The 20,430-nt window shown below is 41.2% G+C and overlaps 3 protein-coding genes across 4 annotated transcripts in view; 2 read left to right on the forward strand and 1 right to left on the reverse strand.

Moving 5' to 3' along the window:
• The window catches only part of psmg1 (proteasome (prosome, macropain) assembly chaperone 1), a 228,226-nt gene that overhangs the window by 167,552 nt on the left and 40,244 nt on the right, over positions 1-20,430 (forward strand). The gene's annotated exons all lie outside the window — the stretch shown is intronic.
• The window catches only part of hlcs (holocarboxylase synthetase (biotin-(proprionyl-CoA-carboxylase (ATP-hydrolysing)) ligase)), a 94,347-nt gene that overhangs the window by 63,630 nt on the left and 10,287 nt on the right, over positions 1-20,430 (reverse strand). Inside the window, exons 2-7 of one of the 2 annotated variants that reach the window (XM_080435600.1) lie at positions 18,878-19,012; positions 17,109-17,271; positions 14,692-14,905; positions 12,267-12,522; positions 10,516-10,749; positions 7,569-7,730 (exon numbers count right to left, since the gene is read on the reverse strand). In XM_080435600.1, the coding sequence (XP_080291726.1) occupies positions 7,569-7,730; positions 10,516-10,749; positions 12,267-12,522; positions 14,692-14,905; positions 17,109-17,271; positions 18,878-19,012 (1,164 nt within the window). The remainder of the gene's footprint in view (positions 1-7,568; positions 7,731-10,515; positions 10,750-12,266; positions 12,523-14,691; positions 14,906-17,108; positions 17,272-18,877; positions 19,013-20,430) is intronic. The other variant, XM_080435601.1, reaches the window with a different exon arrangement.
• LOC308090064 (thimet oligopeptidase-like) lies at positions 1,050-3,122 on the forward strand (the record flags this gene model as incomplete). Its single annotated transcript, XM_080435095.1, has 1 exon — positions 1,050-3,122. One exon carries the CDS (start codon positions 1,050-1,052, stop codon positions 3,120-3,122), a length of 2,073 nt encoding a protein of 690 aa, XP_080291221.1.

Consider the following 20,430-nt stretch of genomic DNA (forward strand, 5'->3'; position numbering starts at 1 on the left):
TTGGGTCGTGAACCCAATCAGGAAGCGTTCCTCCTGAGCAAAGGACTAACATTTCCAAGTGTTCAGTTCATCCCCAGTAAGCGGGGAATATGACATAACAAGGACGCTGCAGCCTGTGTGCGTTTCCCCCATATCTCCCAGAATATCCACGTCCTCCACTGCCATGCCCAGTGGTGGACAAAGTACACGTTTTTCGTAAGTAAAAGTATCAATACTGCAATGCAGATATACTCTGTTACACGTAAAAGTCCAGTAATCAAAATTTACTTGAGTAAAAGTACAAAAGTATCAAAATACACTTAAAATACCAAAAGTAAAAGTACTCAGTATGCAGAATGTCCAAAAACATGTTGCATCGCGTCGTCAGCTTGTGTAGATCGGCTATTTTCAAATAGACAAAGTTTAAATAGGGCTGAAGTGGTAAATGTATGTTTTGTAATAATAATCAAAATCTACAACGAAACTGCTAAAATTTTCAAATAATTGTAGTGGAGTAAAAGTACAACATTTGCCTCTGAGATGTAGTGGAGTAGGAGTAAAAGTATAAAAATTTAACGTAAAAGTACCTAAAAGTTTACTTAAGTACAATACTTACAGTAAGTAAATGTACTTAGTTACTTTACACCACTGGCCGTGCCCAAATATGGATATCTATGACATCTATGGCATCACATGGCATGTTTAATGTCAGAGTACTGTAGCACCATAATATGGAATTCTAGTTGTTCTATATCACGGACATCACGGCAAAAACGGCAAAAATCATATAAAAGGAACGGCAAACCTCAACATATGGCTTTCAGCTGAACTTTAGCTCTCAAAGCTGTCTTTGACATCACAGACAGTCTAAACGAATCTCTGAACTGCATTCCTTTACTTAGAAGACATCATCAGCATCTATAAGTGTTCTGACCTTTGGAGACCTTTGATCCAAACACAGAGGGAGGTGCAGAGAAATCCTTTCATTTTGCAATCTACTCCCGACCAAAAGTGTAACATCCAAACAGACTCACAGAGCTCAAACTAGGTTGTAATTGATTTCCACGATCATGGGAGCTACAGGAGAGGATTTCAGCAGCCCTAGTCGGGTTCGCACCGAGAACCTCCTGCGCTGGGATCTGAGCCCTAAACAGATCCAGCAGATGTCTGACGAGCTCATTGCCAAGACCAAGAAGGTGTATGATGCCGTGGGTTCCCTAGACCTGGACAGTGTCACCTTAAACAATACCCTGAAGGCTCTGAATGACCTGGAAGCTGAGTACACTGTCCTGAGGAAAATGCTAACCTTCTCCAAGTATGTGTCTCCCAGTGAGAAGGTGAGGACCGCCAGCACATATGCACGTGAGAAGCTGAGCATTGTCGACGTGGTCATGAAAATGAAGAATGACGTCTACCAGAGGATTCTTGCTCTGGGATTGAAGGTGGATAAAGACCTTACTGCAGAGGATAAGAGATACATGGAGAGACTGCGCCGGAAAAAGAAAAACAAAAAAGAAAGGGAAGGAGTGCATCTCCCCAAAGAGAAACAAGACAAGATCAAATGTACTGGTTTGACCTTCAGCAGGGTTGAACTAGGAGGTCTTCCCGATAACTTCCTGAGCTCCTTGGAGGCAGATGGAGAAACGCTGATCACGCTGTCGTTCAACAACTATTTCACCACCATGAAGAAATGCTTTGTCCCTAAAACACGCAAGAAGGTTGGGAAAGCATTTTACTCGCTCTGTGAAGAGAACTCTGCTTTGCAGGGCTGCAAAACCTACGCTGACTTTGTCCTGAAAAGAAGCATGGCAAAGTCTGCCAAAAAGGTCTCCATCTTCCTGGAGGAGCTGGCCCATAAGCTGAAGCCACTGGGAGACAAAGAGAGAACAAATCTCCTCAAACTAAAGGAGAAGGAGTGTCGGAGGAGATATCTGCCATTCAATGGGGAGCTGAATGAATGGGATATGTCATACTACATGGATCAGGTGAAGAACCAGTATGGAGTGGATCACAACCAGTTGAAGGAGTATTTTCCCTTGGAGGTTGTGACCCAGGGTCTGCTGGACATCTGCCAGGACCTGCTGGGTCTGTCGTTCAGCCTGGTGCACGGCGCCCCCGTGTGGCATCCCGATGTCACTCTGTACTGCGTCAACGACCTCTCCTCTGGACAGACAGTCGGACAGTTCTACCTTGACCTGCTCCCCAGAAAGGGAAAGGGCAGGCGAGGAACTACCGCTGGATATTGCTCCCTGCTGCAGCCCGGCTGTCTGCTGTCTGATGGGAGCAGACAGATTGCTGTTGCTGCCATAGTGACCGAGTTCAGCAAACCCACAGCCGACGCCCCCTCCCTACTGAAGCATGCCGATGTGGTGACGTACTTCCATGAGTTTGGTCACGCCATGCACTACCTCTGTGCTCAGGTTGACTACGCTGCGTTCAGTGCATTCAACGCGGAGACAGACTTTAGAGAGGCTCCCTCCCAGATGCTGGAGAACTGGGCTTGGGAGAAGGAACCACTACAGAGAATGTCTCAACACTACAAGACAGGAGCTCCGATTCCTGACTACCTGCTGGACAAACTCATCAAGTCTCGTCTCGCCAACATCGGTATGGTCTACCTGGAGAAGATAGTCGAGGCTAAATTGGACCAGGCTCTTCACACCCAGACTGGTTTGGACCCGGCTAATGAATGCATTAGGCTCAGCAAGGACATCCTGGGAGTCCCTGATTTTCAAGGGCGCATCCTATCAGCTGTCTGTCACAAAGCGGAACGCGGCCGCGGTGCCCAGTTGTACCGCTACCTGTGGGGTAATGTGTTGTCCATGGACATGTTCTACAGCCGTTTCAAAGAGGAAGGAATCATGAACCCCAAGGTGGGTTTGGACTACAGGAACTGCATCCTGAAGCCCGGTAGTTCTAAGGATGCCGAAGAGATGCTGAAGAACTTCTTGGGTCGCGAACCCAATCAGGAAGCGTTCCTCGCGTTCCTCCTGAGCAAAGGACTAACATTTCCAAGTGTTCAGTTCATCCCAGGTGGAGAGGGACTTTCAACATCAAAGAAAAATAAAAGAAAGAGGAATTATAGGGTCTTGATTTGTTTTGGTTTGAATAAGCAATACAACAACATGGTTACAGCAGTTTGAGGATAACACAAGAAAGTCCTGAGACTTAAACTTAAAACATTAAACATTAAAATACAAAACACATGACAGTAACATATACAGTACATTACATAAAAACAAACGCCCCCTTATCTTTCATAGACTAGAACTCTCTTTAGGGGAACCTTTTTCTAATAGACAAGCCTTTGTCTGCTGTTTAACACATTGATTGCCAGAGTTATTTCAGATTTTTTGCATTTTATTGCCAGAGATTTTATTGAAAAAAAAAAAAGTACTCAGGAGCTGAGATACAAAATTTAAGTTTTAAGTTAACAAGGAAGTGGATAGGAGTCTAGATCTTCAACAAATCATATCTCCTTGGTCTTTGGGTCAAATAAAATAAATAAATAATAATAATAATTAATTTTTATTTATTTATTTTTTTGGAAAAAAAATGTTTTTCTTAAAAACGAGTTAACTCGATCTTGGCAATCAAGTGATGGATTTTAAAAACGAGTAAAAACGAGTTAACTCGTTCTTGGCAATCAATGTGTTAAAAGACCTCAGATTGGTTGTCAGATTGACACTGGATTTGAAGCCATCAGAAGCCATCAGAAATCAATACTGCAATGTAGAAGTATTCTGTTACAAGTACAAGTCCGGAATTCAAAATGTACTTGAGTAAAAGTACAAAAGTATTGGTATCAAACATGTACTTAGAGTACCAAAAGTAAAAGTGCTAAAATGTTTTAAAATAGCAGATCTACAAGCTTGTAGATCGTCTATTTTCAAATAGCCTAGGAATAAAAAAAGGGCTAAAGTGGTTAATGTAGGTTTTAAAATGTAATAACTTATATCTGCAAAGTAACTACAGTTTTCAAATAATTGTAGTGGAGTAAAAGTACAATATTTGCCTCTGAGATGTAGTGGAGTAGAAGTAAAAGTATTGAAAATTGGAAATATTCCAGTAAAGTAAAAGTACCTCAAAATTGTACTTAAGTACAGTACTTGAGTAAATGTCTTTTTTTTTTCCCTTTACACCACTGGCAGGTATGTACATGATGTTTAGAATAGCATCATATCCAGATGATGCCCTTCATGAGGAGAGATTAAAAGAAGCAGCAGCTGCAGTGTTCTTAAAGCCTTCAAGTCCACACCAAATATTTGTTGTTGCAACTTGCAGCTAGCTGCAGCGGTCTAAATAATAATCTTCTCTTCTAGGAATCCCTGGAACAAAAGCTTTACAGATCGGGGGGGGGGGGGGGGGGGGGGTGTCCGTGCGGCCAAGAACATCGATTTGGCCGGTCCTTGACTTTTTAGTTTGAGAACCACTTACTTAACGCATCTGTGTAACCACTTAAGAACACATACAGTGCCAAGATCGCGTCAACACGTTCTTTCAAATCCATCGCTTGAGTGCCAGGATTCCTAAGAACGGGTTGACACGTTCTTTTGAATTTTCATTGTTTAATCTGTGATCGCACGGCTGTGTTTATTTCTCATCAACACTTTCGTTTTCCACTTACGTCACACTCACCCGGAGCCGGATGTAAAAAAAATAATTCATTTCCGGGTCACGTTGTTTTTCTCCGGTGATTTTCGGCCAGAATAAGGAAAAACACGGTTTTTCACACGGTATAAAAGACAAACGGACAGCTCAACTTCTATTTTCTTTGGTCCGGGTGACTAACAGTCATCGTCGTAGTGTATCACATCGTTTTCAGGCCGATCAGCGGGCCGGGAATTGTCGAAAACGTCACATCCTTTGAATGACCGGATATGACGTGGGCCTATTTGGGAGGGGGTGAGCGAGGTGATCAATGTTTGGATGTGCTGCTCTCTACTGGTGGAACAATCGTAGGTGCTTGACAACACAATCAGAGAATGTATTTGAATGAAAAATTACAAAACAAAAAAATTAAAAAACACGCAAATTGCTGGCACAGGGGTGAGTACATTATGAATAAACTCTGGCAGTCAATGTGTTAAACCAGGGGTCTTCAACAGGGGGTCCGGGACCCCTAGGGGGTCCTCAGAGCTACTATAGGGGGTCTGCCAAATCTTTGTGTGATAGGATTTAGTTTTTTTTACATTAACCACTTGAACCCTAGAATTCCTTTTCTGAGGGGAAGATTAGCCAAAAATAGCAGATCTACAAGCTCTCAACGCCTCGCGCTGCGAGGCGTTGAGAGCTTGTAGATCGGCTATTTTTGGCAAAGAGGCTATAGGTGTAGAGGGAAAAAAGAGCAGACTAAGTTAAAAAAAAAACTTTAATCTGAAACACAATTTTAGAGTAGGGGGTCCCTGCTTCATCTCTCTCTCAGCTAGGGGGTCCTTGGTCTGAAAACGTTGAAGACCCCTGACTTAAACCATTATTTTATACCTTGGCTATTCAAAAATAGCAGATATACAAGCTCACAGCAAATCTTTGAACATATATATATTTTTAACTCTCTCACTGCCAGACTTATTTCTGTCTGCGTTTGCCCACTGCCAGCCATTTTCTTACCTTTTTTCCAAGTAGTCACAGAATATTTATCTCCAGTATGATCGATCCCCTGATGGTTGCTAATCACTGAGGGTTATTACTGTGTGGTTTCACAAATGTCAACGAGGTCATCGCAATTGCTAGTTTGTCCAGTTGGCCGTCGACGCGTTAGACGCGCGTTCATTGTTTAATCTCTGGTTGCGCTATTCTGATCATTTATCATTCTAGGTTTCGGGTTCCACTTACTTCACCCACATCTGCATCCGGTTTTATGACGCAGATTCCGTTTCCGGTTTTCATTTTTTTCCACGGTCATTTTCGGCCAGAATAGGGAAACACACGGTTTTTCACACGGTATAAAAAACGAACGGAGAGGTCCACTTCTATAATCTATAGTCTGGGTGACGAACAGTCATCGCCGTCGTGTAGCACATCGTACATTTTTCCAATCGGAGAATCTGAGAACACGTCACATCCGGTTTGACGTATTTCACTGTTTGGCTCTGTTGGGGAGGGGCAGCGAGTCAGCGAGCCGATGAAAGTGTCTATTTGCTGCTCTCTGCTGGTGGAACCATCGTATGTGTTCTAAACCGCAGCTAGACTTACTATATGAAAATTAAATAACAAAATAACAAAACAAAAAAACACGAAAATCGCTGGCACTGGGGGAGTACTTTATGAAAATACTCTGGCAGTCAAAGAGTTAAGTAATAAGTTAACCCATTAAGACCTGGAACGCATCGGTGTCACTTTAGCTTTCTTTGGGCTATTCAAAAATAGCAGATATACAAGCTCATAGTGCGGCACCGAGTGTCGTGCTATGAGCTTGTATATCTGCTATTCTTGAAAAATCTTGAAAAAAAAGAATGTAATTTTTTTTCAAAAAACTGTAGGATTTAGAAAACATTCTAAAGAATCCCCTCAGGCCTTAAAGGGCCAAGAAGTGAACGGAGCAGCAAATCTTCGGATCACGATATCTTGGGTTCTGAACGTTTTTCTCCCAAAAAATCTGGAGGTCCTTGACATGAAAACGTTTGAGAACCACTGATATAGAAGACATTTTGTAGAATCGGAACCTCAGGTCTTAACACGTTGCCTGCCAAGGACGCATATATGCGTCCTCTCAACCAGCTGGTTGAAAGGACCCATACTGTATATGCCAACCTATGAATGATGCCTTGACTGCGAGAGAACCATAGGAACTGGAAATGACGTCATCCCAAAAAAAACTAACTCCGTCCAGTCGTCCACTTCCATGTTAACACATTGGGTGCCAGAGGTTTATTAAAATATTATACGTTGAGTGCCAGGATTTTTAACCATTTTTGAACCTTTTTCAAGTAGTCACAAAATATTTTCAGTGATCACCATCCTCACGGTGATCCCCTCATTACACACATAGAGGTCTCGTACAATCGGGGGGAAAAAATTAAAAGCATTCGGTAATCCGTTCCATAGTTGCAGCCAGTTGAAAATAGTTAAATTAACATTGTAAAAAAAAAAAGTACACAGGAGCCAAGATACAGGTTTTTGAAGTCATAAGTTAACCAGGAAGTGGATTGGAGTCTAAATCTTCTACAATGTTTTTGTTCCGGTGGAGAGAGGAGAGACTCGTCTCTAGCCTGGTTCCAGACCATAGACCCCGCCCACTCTCTGAGTGGACAGCCTCCTCTTGGTCTGGTGTTGAAATGTGAACCTAGGCTTTATTCGGTACAAAAAGTACCGTCCAATGAGAGTCGGAGGTGGGGGTGGGTCTAACGACAAGCCAATCGAATATCTGCTAAGGCAAGATGACGTCAGATGTAGGCGGATCTGTGGATCTCTTGTGATTGGTTTAGGGACATTCAAATCCCCTCCCCCTTGTAATCGCAGACACCGGAGCCAATTTCAGACTGAAGCTCCACGCATATTAATATGAATGAATGAATACCTGGCAGTGAATGTGTTAGAGGGTTAAGGAGCAGTGAATGTGTTAGAGGGTTAAGGAGTCTAGACCCAACCTGCAGTTCGGTGGCGTCCTCCCTGGTGAAGTTCAGCCTGCCGATCCGTTGCCTCCGCCTCTCCTTGGCCTCCAGGCACAGGCCCGACGGGCACAGTGTGGACGACAGCCCCAGGACCCGGCCGCCCGCCACGCCCAGGTAGTGCAGGAAACGAGTCTGCAGCTGGGGGAGCAGAACCAGGTGATTACAATAGAGTTAACGGCTGTTATGGTGTGTTTTTTGCCGTTTTGTTTCAATTGTTGTTTTTTGTCAGAAAATGTCAGACCTCTTTGTCCTTACTACTTGCCACAATGTTTTTTTATTGTCTGAATTTTTTTACTGTCTGCAAAAAAAGTAATAGACATTTGTAAAAAAAAATATATATATAAAAAAATATATATATATATAAAAAAAAAAAAAAATATATATATATATATATATATATATATATATATATATATATATATATATATATATATATATATATATATATATTTTTTTTATATATATAGAGTTAACTAAAACTAGGATAAAATAAATAAACAATTTTAGTTAACTGAATTGTTTATTGTAATGTCATTATGTAAATGATAACTTTGTGGATATCCATTTTCCAATTTCTTAGCTGTGCCAGTTATAACTGTAAATGTATGTTTTTTTTTATATAACACAATACTTTTCTTGACCTTTTTGAATCTCCCCCTTGACAAATAAAATTGATAAATACAAAAAACTAAGACTTAACACTCAAACTCAACTAAAACTAAGCCTTTTCAACAAAATGTAAAACTCAACTAAATCATCAAACCCGTTTTAAAAACAGATTCAAACTGAACTGAAAACCAGAGCCTTGTATTAGAGAGTTGCACAAACGCTCATAGTGAGGTCCCCTCCCCGGTAGGTAGGCAACTAAATGGAGCGGAGGAGAGCATTGCTTTCCTAGTTGTCTGTTTATCAGCTACTGTACGTTTGATGATAGCTGTATATATATTTTAACATAAAAACGAAACTACAGCTCCAGTTTCTGCAAATCCTGGCTGTGCATTTGCCAGCTTGATGATGCAGGAACACGCGTCCCCCTCGGTCTAACAAGATCCAGCACTTGATCCTTAACTTTTGCTGTCAAGTCTGGATATTAAAACTTGTGTCAGCTTATGTTTATATCACCAGTCAATCAATGCCATTTGAAATGTGAATTCACTCGCGACCTGAAGCACGTTGCCAGTGGTGCAAAGTAACTAGGTACATTTACTCAAGTACTGTACTTAATTAAAATTTTGAGGTACTTTACTTTAACTGAAGTATTTCCAATTGTCTATACTTTTACTTCTACTCCACTACATCTGAGAGGCAAATATTGTACTTTTACTCCACTACAATTATTTGAAAACTTTAGTTACTAGTTACTTTGCAGATATAAATTATGACATTATAAAACATACATTAACCACTTTAGCCCTATTAGGCTATTTGAAAATAGCTACAAGCTCACAACGCGTCACGTTGTGAGCTTGTAGATCTGCTATTTTCAAACATTTTAGTACTTTTACTTTTGGTACTTAAAGTACATTTTGATACCAATACTTCTGTACTTTTACTCAAGCAATTTTTTTATTTTGGACTTTTACTTGTAACAGAGTACTTCTACATTGCAGTATTGATACTTTCACTTAAGTAAAACATTTGAGTACGTTTTCCACCACTGCACGTTGCGAGCAGTGGTGGAAAGTAACTAAGTACATTTACTCAAGTACTGTACGTACTTAAGTAAAATATCTGAGTACTTCTTCCACCACTGGCTGCGAGTCCCTTTAGTTACAGTGGGTGATAATTATTTCTCCTAATATAAAAAGGTTAACCTGGATGGGTGTGTTTCACCACATCGTTGCTGTAAACTGAGGTAGGCTACTCTGCTTCAACTTCACTTCATCTCCTAGCCTGTGATCTTAGCTTAGTCCTAAAAGAACAGTGGTGGAAAGTAACTAAGTACATTTACTCAAGTGCTGTGTCAATACAGCAGATCTACAAGCTCACAGCGCGTCACAATGCGACGCGTTGTAGCTTGTAGATCTGCTATTGCACGTGTTACAATACTAGTATACTCAGTCGTGCGCCGCGGTCGTGCGCCGAAAACAGCAGATCTACAAGCTCATAATGAGTCGCGTCAGCGACGCGTTGTGAGCTTGTAGATCTGCTATTTCTGACACGCGACCCCGCTGTACGGCAAAGTATAACTCACTTAAAAGGACTGGGGAGCCGTTCTCACATTATTGCTTTTCTAGCGCGAATATATCGGCGATTTTTGGGCCCACGATGGACGATTGGCCCATCGCCCAAGCTTAGCTCATAGTGCATTCCGTAAACTTCCGGTTCAGGGCTTTGTCACTAATTCGCCAATAGAAGGCTCTGTTGAACAGTGGTTCTCAAACCTTTTCATGTCAAGGACCCCCAAATTGACGCTTATTAGCCCGCGGACCCCCCTTTGAAAAGATATGCCAGGGACCCCCCATAAGATAAGATGTTTACGGCTCTAGCAGTGATTCTCAACCATTTTAATTTCAAGGACCCCCAGTTTGACATGCATTAGGGCTACGGGCCCCCATCTAATGGCATTTCTATCTCTGGGACCCCAAACTATAATTGTAAAATCAATGTTAATTTAACTCTGAGAGTGTACAAATGGAACCAAATGGACCCGTTAGGGTCCATTTGGTTCCATTTGTACACTCTCAAGAGTTACAGACCCATAAGGGTCCATTTAGTCCCCAACTATCCATCATTTAGCTGGGGACCCCCTGGAACTCCCTCAAGGACCCCTGGGGGTCCCCGGACCCCACTTTGAGAACCAACGCTGTAGAAGGCTGGCCCGATGAAGTGAACGTGAGGCGACGCAACTCTCCTCGCATGGCTCTGGTCAAATCGAAATGAAAACGGAACCTAAATAAAAAAACTTCCAAACTCCACTAACCTGTGGTGTGAGCGGCTCCAGTTCAGCCAGCACCAGCAGCTTGGCGCTGTGGATCCAGGGGTGGGTGAGGACATGCCTGGGCTGCAGGTGGTAGATGATGTAGCGCTCCGTGTCGATGCACTCTGCCAGCAGAGAGCGGATCTGCTGGAAGCGCTCCTCACTGCCGCCCGTGTACACCAACACGTTGGGCGGTTTGCCGGTGCCGTCCCGCCCGGGGAACCCTTTAGCGTCGTCCTGAAATGAGAGGTGCAACGATTGATGGAATGAACGGATTATATGATTATAATTTTTTTCATTACAAATAAGTGAACTCATTCACTGCCAGGCTTATTTCAAGCTAGTTGATCCATATGCCAAAGGCATTTTGGGTCAAACGGAGAACTTTTTTTATCCGTTTACATTTTAACATTGAAGTGGATGGAGAATTAACTTTTTGAAAATCGTTTTCTCCTAGTTCCTTTGAGATTAAAAAGGAAAAAAAATAACCAAAAAAATAAGACGTCATTGGCAATAATGGCACACTGAAAACGGCCGTCAAAAGACGTCATTGGCACTCAATGAGTTAAATAGAGCACCGAAGTCTGACGTAATTTACACATCCTACCTGGTTCGCAGTTTTCCACCCCCGTTCTGAATCCCCATAGACGTGTTTAATATCGCGTCAAATAAGAACTGTGTTCCAAAAATAAACTAATGATCCCGGTGGTTTGACTCTTATGGATATGAAGCATCAACTGACGGTGAGAAAACGATAATGTTACTTCCGCCGAATTAGTTAAATTTTCGCCAGAAACAGGCTGTATCAAATATAAGTGACTGACTATCATAAACTATACAGAACCTCCTCCCTGACAATATCGCCGAGACAGTTTGTTTATTTTTGGACCACAATTCTTATATGAGACGATTCTAAGATGACCCAATGTTATTCTCCATAGAGAAATTACTTTACGACCCAGGGGATGAACGAGTGACGTCAGGACTTCTGTACTCTATAGCTCTATATTCTGATGGTACTCATTGCTATCGTGTTTGTTCAGTAACAGGAGTCCACACGTCTCTCCCCAGCTCTTTATTAAACAGAAAATGCATTTTCAGGTCGGGATACCAATTGTACAGTATACAGTCAGGAGAGAGAACTCACACAGGATACAGGATAAACAGGTTAAATTGGAAGTGACGACACAAAAGGAATGAGCTGACAAAACGAATTGGAAGTGGATCGCTATAAATTTAAGCTGATAAAATGGGTACGCTCTCCTGATTGGCTGAAATGTTGCCACCCACCTGTCATTTTAGATTTGAACCACTTTAACTATTATCTTATACTTTGGCCATTTGTTTTTAAATCATGAAAATGTGTGCAAATCTTTGAATATATTTATTTTTAAAACGATTTTTTTAACTCGAATCTTTGCTTCTGGGGGGATTCTACAAATGTCTTCTAAATGCTGACAGTGAAAAAACTCATGTTGCTATAATCAGTGGCGCACTGGCGCACAGATACTTTCCCGGTCTTCATGTGTTGACAGTGGACGGTGGGTCGACGTTACAAACGTAACATCCTAATTTGCAAGGTGCTACTGTTTCTCTAGCCTGTGCAGCATTCCTTTTCGGGTATATGATCCGGTCGGGAGCGGAAGTAGCCCTAAAATTGAGTACTTTTTTCCACCACTGCTGTTTTGGAACATAATGGGGTTTCCACCCTGACAAGAGACTGAAACAAATAAATAAATAAATAAACGGTTAACCTGAAAGTCTTCCAGAGCCTCGTCGTCGCTGCTGTTCAGCGCCGTGTCGTTGGCGTCGTCGGGCAGCTCGGGGATGCTCTCCGCCGAGGCGTACTTCACGGACAGGATGGTGCTGTTCTCCAGCTCCAGGCATTCGTGGCAGTTGGACAGGTGCAGGTGTGTGTGGCTGTGGGCCGACATGTGGCCCGGCTGCAGCTCAGAGCCCGGCTCCTGGCTGCTGCTGCACAGCGGCTCCGAGCCTCGACGATCCTCCAACCTAGTGTAGGAAATACACAGGGGTGTAAAAGTAACTAACGTACTCAAGTACAAGTATAAAAAAAAAAATCACACCCAGTGTGAAGAGAGTGGTGCCTTTGAATTAGTGTAACTGGTTGCATCCTTGTGTTGCAATCAGCTGCAGAGGCCATGCTCAAACATACGGACGGACGGACGGACGGACGGACACACACACACGGTCAAATGTAGGAGTGGTTGGCACCACTCAAAAATAGGTATTTTTTTACTTACCTTGGAGTATTGACAATGTTCAGTACTTGCGCTTCTACTCCACTGCATCTCAGAGGCACATATTGTACTTTTTAACTCCGCTACTTAAATCACTTAACCCATGAAGACCTGAAGCCGATTCTACATGTCTCCTAAATCCCCCACAATTTTCAGAAAAACGTATGTTTCTATATCCGTGGTGCTCAATCTTTTCCATGTCAAGGACCCCCAAAATGATATGTATTTGGCCGTGGACCCCCATCTCAAAATGTTTTGTTCCAGGGACCCCCAGAAGCAAAGATTTGAGTTTAAAATGTTCGCTTTAAAATACCGTATATATATTCAAAGATTTGCACACATTTTCACGATTTTTTCAAAAATAGCAGATCTACAAGCTCATAGCGCGACACCGAGTGCCGCGCTATGAGCTTGTATATCTGCTATTTTTGAATAGCCAAAGTGTAAAATAATGCTTTTTTTAGCTCAAATCAAAAAATGAAAAAGATGCGGTCCAGGTCTTAATGGGTTAAATCACAGGCTAGAGGAACAAGACTGAACAAGACCGGTCGACGTACTGTACTAAACAGCACACAGGTAGAAGAATCTTGGCTGGGTTTCAAAAATTCCAAATTCATTACAATTTTGGACAGCGTGGCTCCCATGAAAACCATCAGAGGGTCAAAACCCGCTCGGTACCATGGATGAATTCGGACGTCCTTACTGCCATGAAAGTCAGAAACAAAAAGTCATATTTTCTTTCTCTTTTGTACATATTTCTTATGTCTCATACCAGTAACCTGTAAGCTGATTGTATGACGAGCTGTATAGTAGTGTGTATATCTGTCTGTCCTCTTATATGTCATCATGATTTGTGTGCGTGGGAACTCATCGAGTTATCCAATTTAGTAGACCTTGTATTGTGAATTGTACTTCCATGTACCGTTTCTCATGTCTTACTAAATAAAGTACATCCTACAATTATTTGAATTATTTTATTACTACTACAAAACATGCATTACGCACTTTATCCCTATATACTTCGGCTATTTGACAATACTGATATTATCATAACAAAAGTTATTTTTTAAACTGTTAGGATTTAGAAGACATTTCTAGAATCCCCAGAAGCAAAGATTTGAGTTAAAATGTGTGTGTGTGTGTGTGTGTGCATGTATATATATATATATATATATATATATATATATATATATATATATATATATATATATATATATATATATATATATATTCAAAGATTTGCACAAATGTACACGATTTTAAAAAAAAATGCAGATCTACAAGCTCATAGTGCGGCACTCGGTGCCGCGCTATGAGCTTGTAGATCTGCTATTTTTGCCAGACCCAGGGGGTCGGCCTACAGGAGTATTTGTCTGTCGGTCCCTCTTTTCCTCCCCAGCCATTCAGGATGGAACGCTTCAGATTTCAACCACCAGGGGCAACAGAGCACGTCTGGACTTGCTACCATTTGAAGCAGCAGTGAATGGGGACACTAACAAACATTGAATTACCTTTAATTCATATGGTTTAAAACATGTGCCGTGTAACTTTAGGCAATTTTGTTGTTCTACTAACCCTATTTCAGAGGTTTATTACTACACAAGCAGCATAGTAAATTACCTAAACTTATGAAATGCTGGATTCAAAGCCCTTCTGCCCATATTATGTGCACTGACTGACAAGGGACAGGTGAATTAACTGGAAGGTTTGCTGGTCTAGCCTATACACAAATCTACAACCAAATACCCCTATACACAAAATGCCGCACACACACACAATGCCTAAAATGATTTATACTTTTAACTTATAAAGAGGTTTGTAGGCGTGTTGCCTACTAGGAATTTGTTCCTTCTGGGTCTGGCAGAACCAGGTCTCCTGGTCTTGTTGAATAGCCCAAAGACATCCATCACTTTGCTCTAACCTCTTCCTGGTGTCAGGCGGTAGCAGCAGGCTGCCCTTCCTGCACTGAGCGTGTTGGGGGTCCGGGTCCCCCTCTCTCCGGTCACAAGGCGACGCTACAGAAAACACGATCTCCGTGTGCGTGTTGTCCAGAGCGAGGGAACACAAGTCCTCTGGGTTCTCCGCGCGCGGCTTCTCCAAAAGCTCCTTGAGGGACGATTCTTGGAGCAGAACGGCTGGGGGAAACGTTGAGAAAAAGGTGAAATTATTATTACCGCAAAATGTCAACCTAGAAATACATGATGATATTTCACTTTGGCTCACTTTGGTCATTATTTGACTATTTTGTTATGACATCGGTATCAGCAATTATGCAGCTGATGTGTCCTGAGTTTCTCTCACTTTCAACATGGTGTCTCTTGTGCATTTCAAACGTCAAATGTCAAACATTTTCAATCTACAAGCTTGCAAATCTGACATTTTTAAACATTTTTGAATAATGCTTAACTGGTTAAATAAAATAAAGTGCATGTGTGTATTTTATATGTACTTGTTTGTTTGTTTGTTCAATGTATGAGATTACAAGGTGGTGTAGTAAAGGTGGAGTAATATCTCTTTGTACAAAACAAGAGTTCATCTATATTCTTATAGTAATCATTGCCATGTTGGTTCAGTAACAGGGGTCTCCCCTTCTCTCCTGCTATTTGATGAACAGAAAATACACGTTCAGGTCGGGAGAAAGTCTCAAATAGAAACGTCAATCAAATCAAAGATTTTCCAATTTTTTTTTTCTTACATTCTTTTAAATATAGAAATATATTAAATGTATATATATATTTATTAATTTAATGTTAAATGTATATGCATTTTTTGCTTTACATCGTTTAGGTATGATTGACATTGCAAGTTGGTATTATTCAGAAGCAAAAAAAAAAAAAAAAAAAAAAGCGTATATTAAAAGAAAAATCGAAAAAAAAACACCATAATTTAGAAATGAGATTGCACAGGTGTCTGAATCGAGATCACAATCTTTTTTCCCATTAATTGTGCAGCACTAGGTCAAAACATGGGTAATCAGTGGTCTAGGACTGATTAGGCAAAACCAGGATTGGTCCTAAAGAAATGTGTCATGGGTCGGCCTCTAGTCTCTTCTACATGTTCATTCAACCATCAAAACAAAACATGTGCAGCATAAAACTAGGAAGTTCACAGGATCTGTCAGGGTGTCCAAAAACCTTACTTTTCAGGATTCAAACTCAAACAATATCAAAAGTAGCAGATCTACTTTTGATGCTTTTGTGTGACGCTGTAGTATGATCAAGTAGGGTGTTTAAAAAATAAATAAAATAAAGATTTTTCAAAAATAGCAGATCTACAAGCTCATAGCGCGGCACCGAGTGCCACGCTATGAGCTTGTATATCTGCTATTTTTGAATAGCCAAAGCAATCTAAAATGTCATTTTTTTTATTTCTTTGGCTATTCAAAAAAATAGCAGATCTACAAGCTTGTAGCACGGCACTGGAGTAATCGTGAAAATGTGTGCAAATCTTTATATATATGTATTTTTTAAAGCAAACATGTTTAACTCAAATCTTTGCATCTGGGGGGTCCCTGGAACAACATATTTGGAGATGGGGGTCCGCGGCCAAATACAGATAATTTTGGGGGTCCTTGACATGAAAAAAAGTTTGAGAAACACTGATATTATAGCTACATAAGTTTTTTCAAAAAAACTGTAAGGATTTAGAAGACAGTTCTAGAGTCCCCAGAGGCAAAGATTTGAGTTAAAATGTTCGCTTTAAATAATATATATATATATATATATATATTCAAAGATTCAAATTTGCACGATTTTTTGAACATCCAAAGAAATCTAAAATGACACAGATGCTTTCCCAGTCTTAATGGGTTAATTTACAGTAAAGAAAACCCACAAAAGGTTAGAATACAGAGATGCAGTGGTGGAAAAAGTACTCGTATGTTTTACTTAAGTAAAAGCATCAATACTGCGTACTCTGTTACAAGTGCAAGTCTGGAATGAAACATTTACTTGAGTAAAAGTACAAAAGTATTGGCATCAAAATGTACTTAAAGTACCAAAAGTAAAAGTAATAAAATGTTTGAAAATAGCCTATGTTTAAAATAGGGCTGAAGTGGTTTATGTATGTTTTATAACGTTATAATTCATATCTGCAAAGTAACTAAAGTTTTCAAATAATTGTAGTGGAGTAAAAGTACAATATTTGCCTCTGAGATGTAGTGGAGTAGAAGTAAAAGTATTGACAATTGTCAATACTCCAGTAAAGTAAAAGTACCTCAAAATTGTACTTAAGTACAGTACTTGAGTAAATGTACTTTACACCACTGCAGAGATGGGAGGAGGTTTCTGCATGACAGCAACGATAGTGACGGAAAGGAGAAATGGAGGAGGAACTCACAGACTATCTTTGAAGGCACTAGTCCATTGTCCGGCGCCAGGCGGTCTTCTATGAAGGCCACGCCCAGGCGGCTGAAGTCGTCCAGGCTGGCCTGGCACACCGCCCTGAACGGCTGGCCAGGCCGACAGGCCAGAGGAACACAACACTCTGACCACTTCACCACCTGGACACAGAAAAAACACACATATTACACACAGGTTATATAGGCTGGTTAGCACAATTATTTCAAGCTTTTTTTTACCTCATTCAATCTGGGAACGCATCTGTGTCATTTTAAGATTCCTTTGGCTATTCAAAAATAGCAGATCTACATTTTCCGCAACGTTTGAAAAACATTGCTTATAAAAAAAAATTATAGCGCATGTAGATCTGCTATTTTTGAATAGCCAAATACATCTTAAAATGACACAAAATGCTTTCCTGGTCTAAATGGGTTAATGAACCATTCATTTATTTATTTTGTTGAGTGCAAATAACCCGTCTACAAGCTCACAGTGCGCCGCTGTGTGACAGGTTGTGAGCTTGTAGATCGGCTATTTGTGCTATTTTTGCCACCATTATACAACAAAGTATAATACAGGGCTTACTGAAGTAGTTAATCAAACTAATAAATGTAGCCGATTATAAAAAAAAATATCCAGGCGACTTTTTTGCAGATGTATTGATGTATGAAAACTGTTACGTTTATTTGAATTATTGTTTCTACCAAATATTTTCAGTTTATTGCCCAGTCCTAACACAGGTTGTAACTACACCACCTGAACACAACACATTACACAATTTGCTGATTTGATTATGAATTGGTTGCAAACACTGTAGCAACTATCACAATTTAGAGCTTTAACCTTTTAACACAAAAAATACTTTGTTTTCACCAGAAAAGTAACACTTGAACCCAACCTTTAACCCGTCTGAACCCTGGTGTCCGTATTCTGGGGGCGAACATTCGCCACAAATAGCCGATTTACAAGCTCACACAAGCAAGCTAAGCAACACAACCACACTGCCAAAGATCATTGGTAGACACTTGGTATGAAATGGTACACAAATGGTCAGTGGTTCTCCAATTTTGGGAGCCCCAGGGGGGGGGGGGGTGTCTCCACATGATTTTGGGCCTCCGGTCAACTAAATATGTAGGATTATAAGTAGATAGAAACCTGCCCCAGACAACATTTTCACACCATGGACCAATTCTTTGGTGACCAACGGTTGGCAGTCTTGTCTTGTTAAAGGACTTAAAAAAAAGGTTAAAAAAAGGTTAAAGCTCTATATTCTGATAGCAATCATCGTTATTAGTTTGTTTAGTACCAAAACAAACACTCTCCCGCTTCTTTTTAGTAAACAGAAAATACATTTTATGGGGTTTCAAAATTTTCACAGCATTTAGGACACCCCCAAAAAAACAGCAGCCACATGCACAGTAACACGCACTAAAAGATAATATCAGAGGTGGTTTCAGTTACAGCCATGGATAATAATGATAGAAGCCGAATGTTGGTGAACTCAATTGTAAACATGTGTGGAAGAAATGTAATAATATTGTGTTTTGAACTAGTTTCTTTCAGTTCCTACATAACATATTTGGATATCGTTGCTGTTGGGGAAGGATCATCTCCTCCACATGAATGCCCTACTTCATCATACTACAGTAAAAATAGCAAAAATAGCCAATCTACAAGCTCAAAACTCACTGCATCGTGACGCGTTTTGAGCTTGCAGATCTGCGGTTTCCACCCGACACCAACCGATATGTGATATGTAATGCGTACTTTATTATTACTGCATGTGACATCAGAATGATGCCGCGTGGCTTCAATGATGAAGCAAACATTCTCTGGCCGGGGACCGGCAGCCACCGAGGAGGACGGTGACAGCACAGTCCAACTGCTGAGGTCCTCACATGCCTATGGGGACAACACACACACACACACATACGTCTACATGTTAGTAGAGACATCGGTTAGGACTCATTATTAGGGTTGAGACACGGAACCGTAATCGGTTCCATCACATTCCGGAAACAACCGTTTCCGGAACAGGTTTATCTGTGGACTTCACGTCTGCTACACCAGTGTTTCTCAAACTTTTTAATGTCAAGGACCGCCAACTTGACACTTATTAGCCCACGGGCCCCCATTTGAAAAGATATGCCAGGGCCCAGGGACCCCCATAAGAGAATATTTTTTCTCTTATGGCTCTAGAGCAGTGATTCTCAACCATTTTAATTTCAAGGAACCCCAGTTTGACATGCATTAGTCATTAGAACAGAAAACAAAACAAAAAAACATATTAGGCATTCCAGCTATACTGACACACATAACAGTGGTGTGCACATTTTGTATAACCAATTCAAGTCGTCATCAAAAAGGCATGAAATAAGGCCCACAACCATCAAGCAATTACCCCTATATATATACACACGCTTAGTTGACCGGAGTCCCCCAGGAGTCTATACCAGGCCCCCTCCTGTTTTCACATTACACTAAGCTACAAGCTCACAGCACACTGCAGTGCAAGCATGTGTATATTGTATACCGTACACCGTACAAGCTTATTCGAAATATGGTTAAAAAGGAGGAGATTTAAGGCAGGTACACACTGCAGGACCTTTAAGTGATCGGGGGGTCATCTGATCGTTAAGCATTACACACTGCAGGAGTTTATTTCTTGAAAACGGCTGGCATATATCGTTGTGGTTTTCACACTATAGATTGATCCCCGACCAGGGATTACACACTGTAGGATAGTTCACTAGGATGCTATCTCCAGAGTCAGACCCAATACATACATTTGTGTTAATTCCAATTCATTTTAATCGACGTATGCCGTGATATACATACCCCTCTCTCTCTCTATCTCTGTCTATCTCAATAGTCTCAAATAAACAGCCCCCCTTCGATCACGCTCGCTCACTCTCATTCTGTTTTATAATAATGTTTAACTTAATACAGGACTGGACGGTAACTATGCGGGGGATCTGTTTGTTGTGTTCAGGTCCACCGACCTTCCATAGCCGCGGTGGCTGTAATGTGCTCTCATTGGCTGTAGCTTACATCTCCTCGCAAGGTGGTCGCAGCTCCTTTCATATTGTATGATATTGTCTGCTGTCCTGTCTGGGACAGAGCTGAATATCTAACAGGGTAGTTATCTGAAAACGGTCGGAAAGCCATCGCAGAGCGGATGATCGTGGCCAGATCGGCTCGCGGAGCCTTTCACACACAGCGAGCTATAGCTCGCCGATCAAAGGCCGATCTGCGTCAGATCGGGAGGTTTTGTCGGCGAGCGCCAAAAACAGCAAAATCGGACCTAATGTCCTGCAGTG

Source organism: Gymnoscopelus braueri (assembly GCF_963280865.1).
Source record: "Gymnoscopelus braueri genome assembly, chromosome: 8".
Taxonomy (NCBI): domain Eukaryota; kingdom Metazoa; phylum Chordata; class Actinopteri; order Myctophiformes; family Myctophidae; genus Gymnoscopelus; species Gymnoscopelus braueri.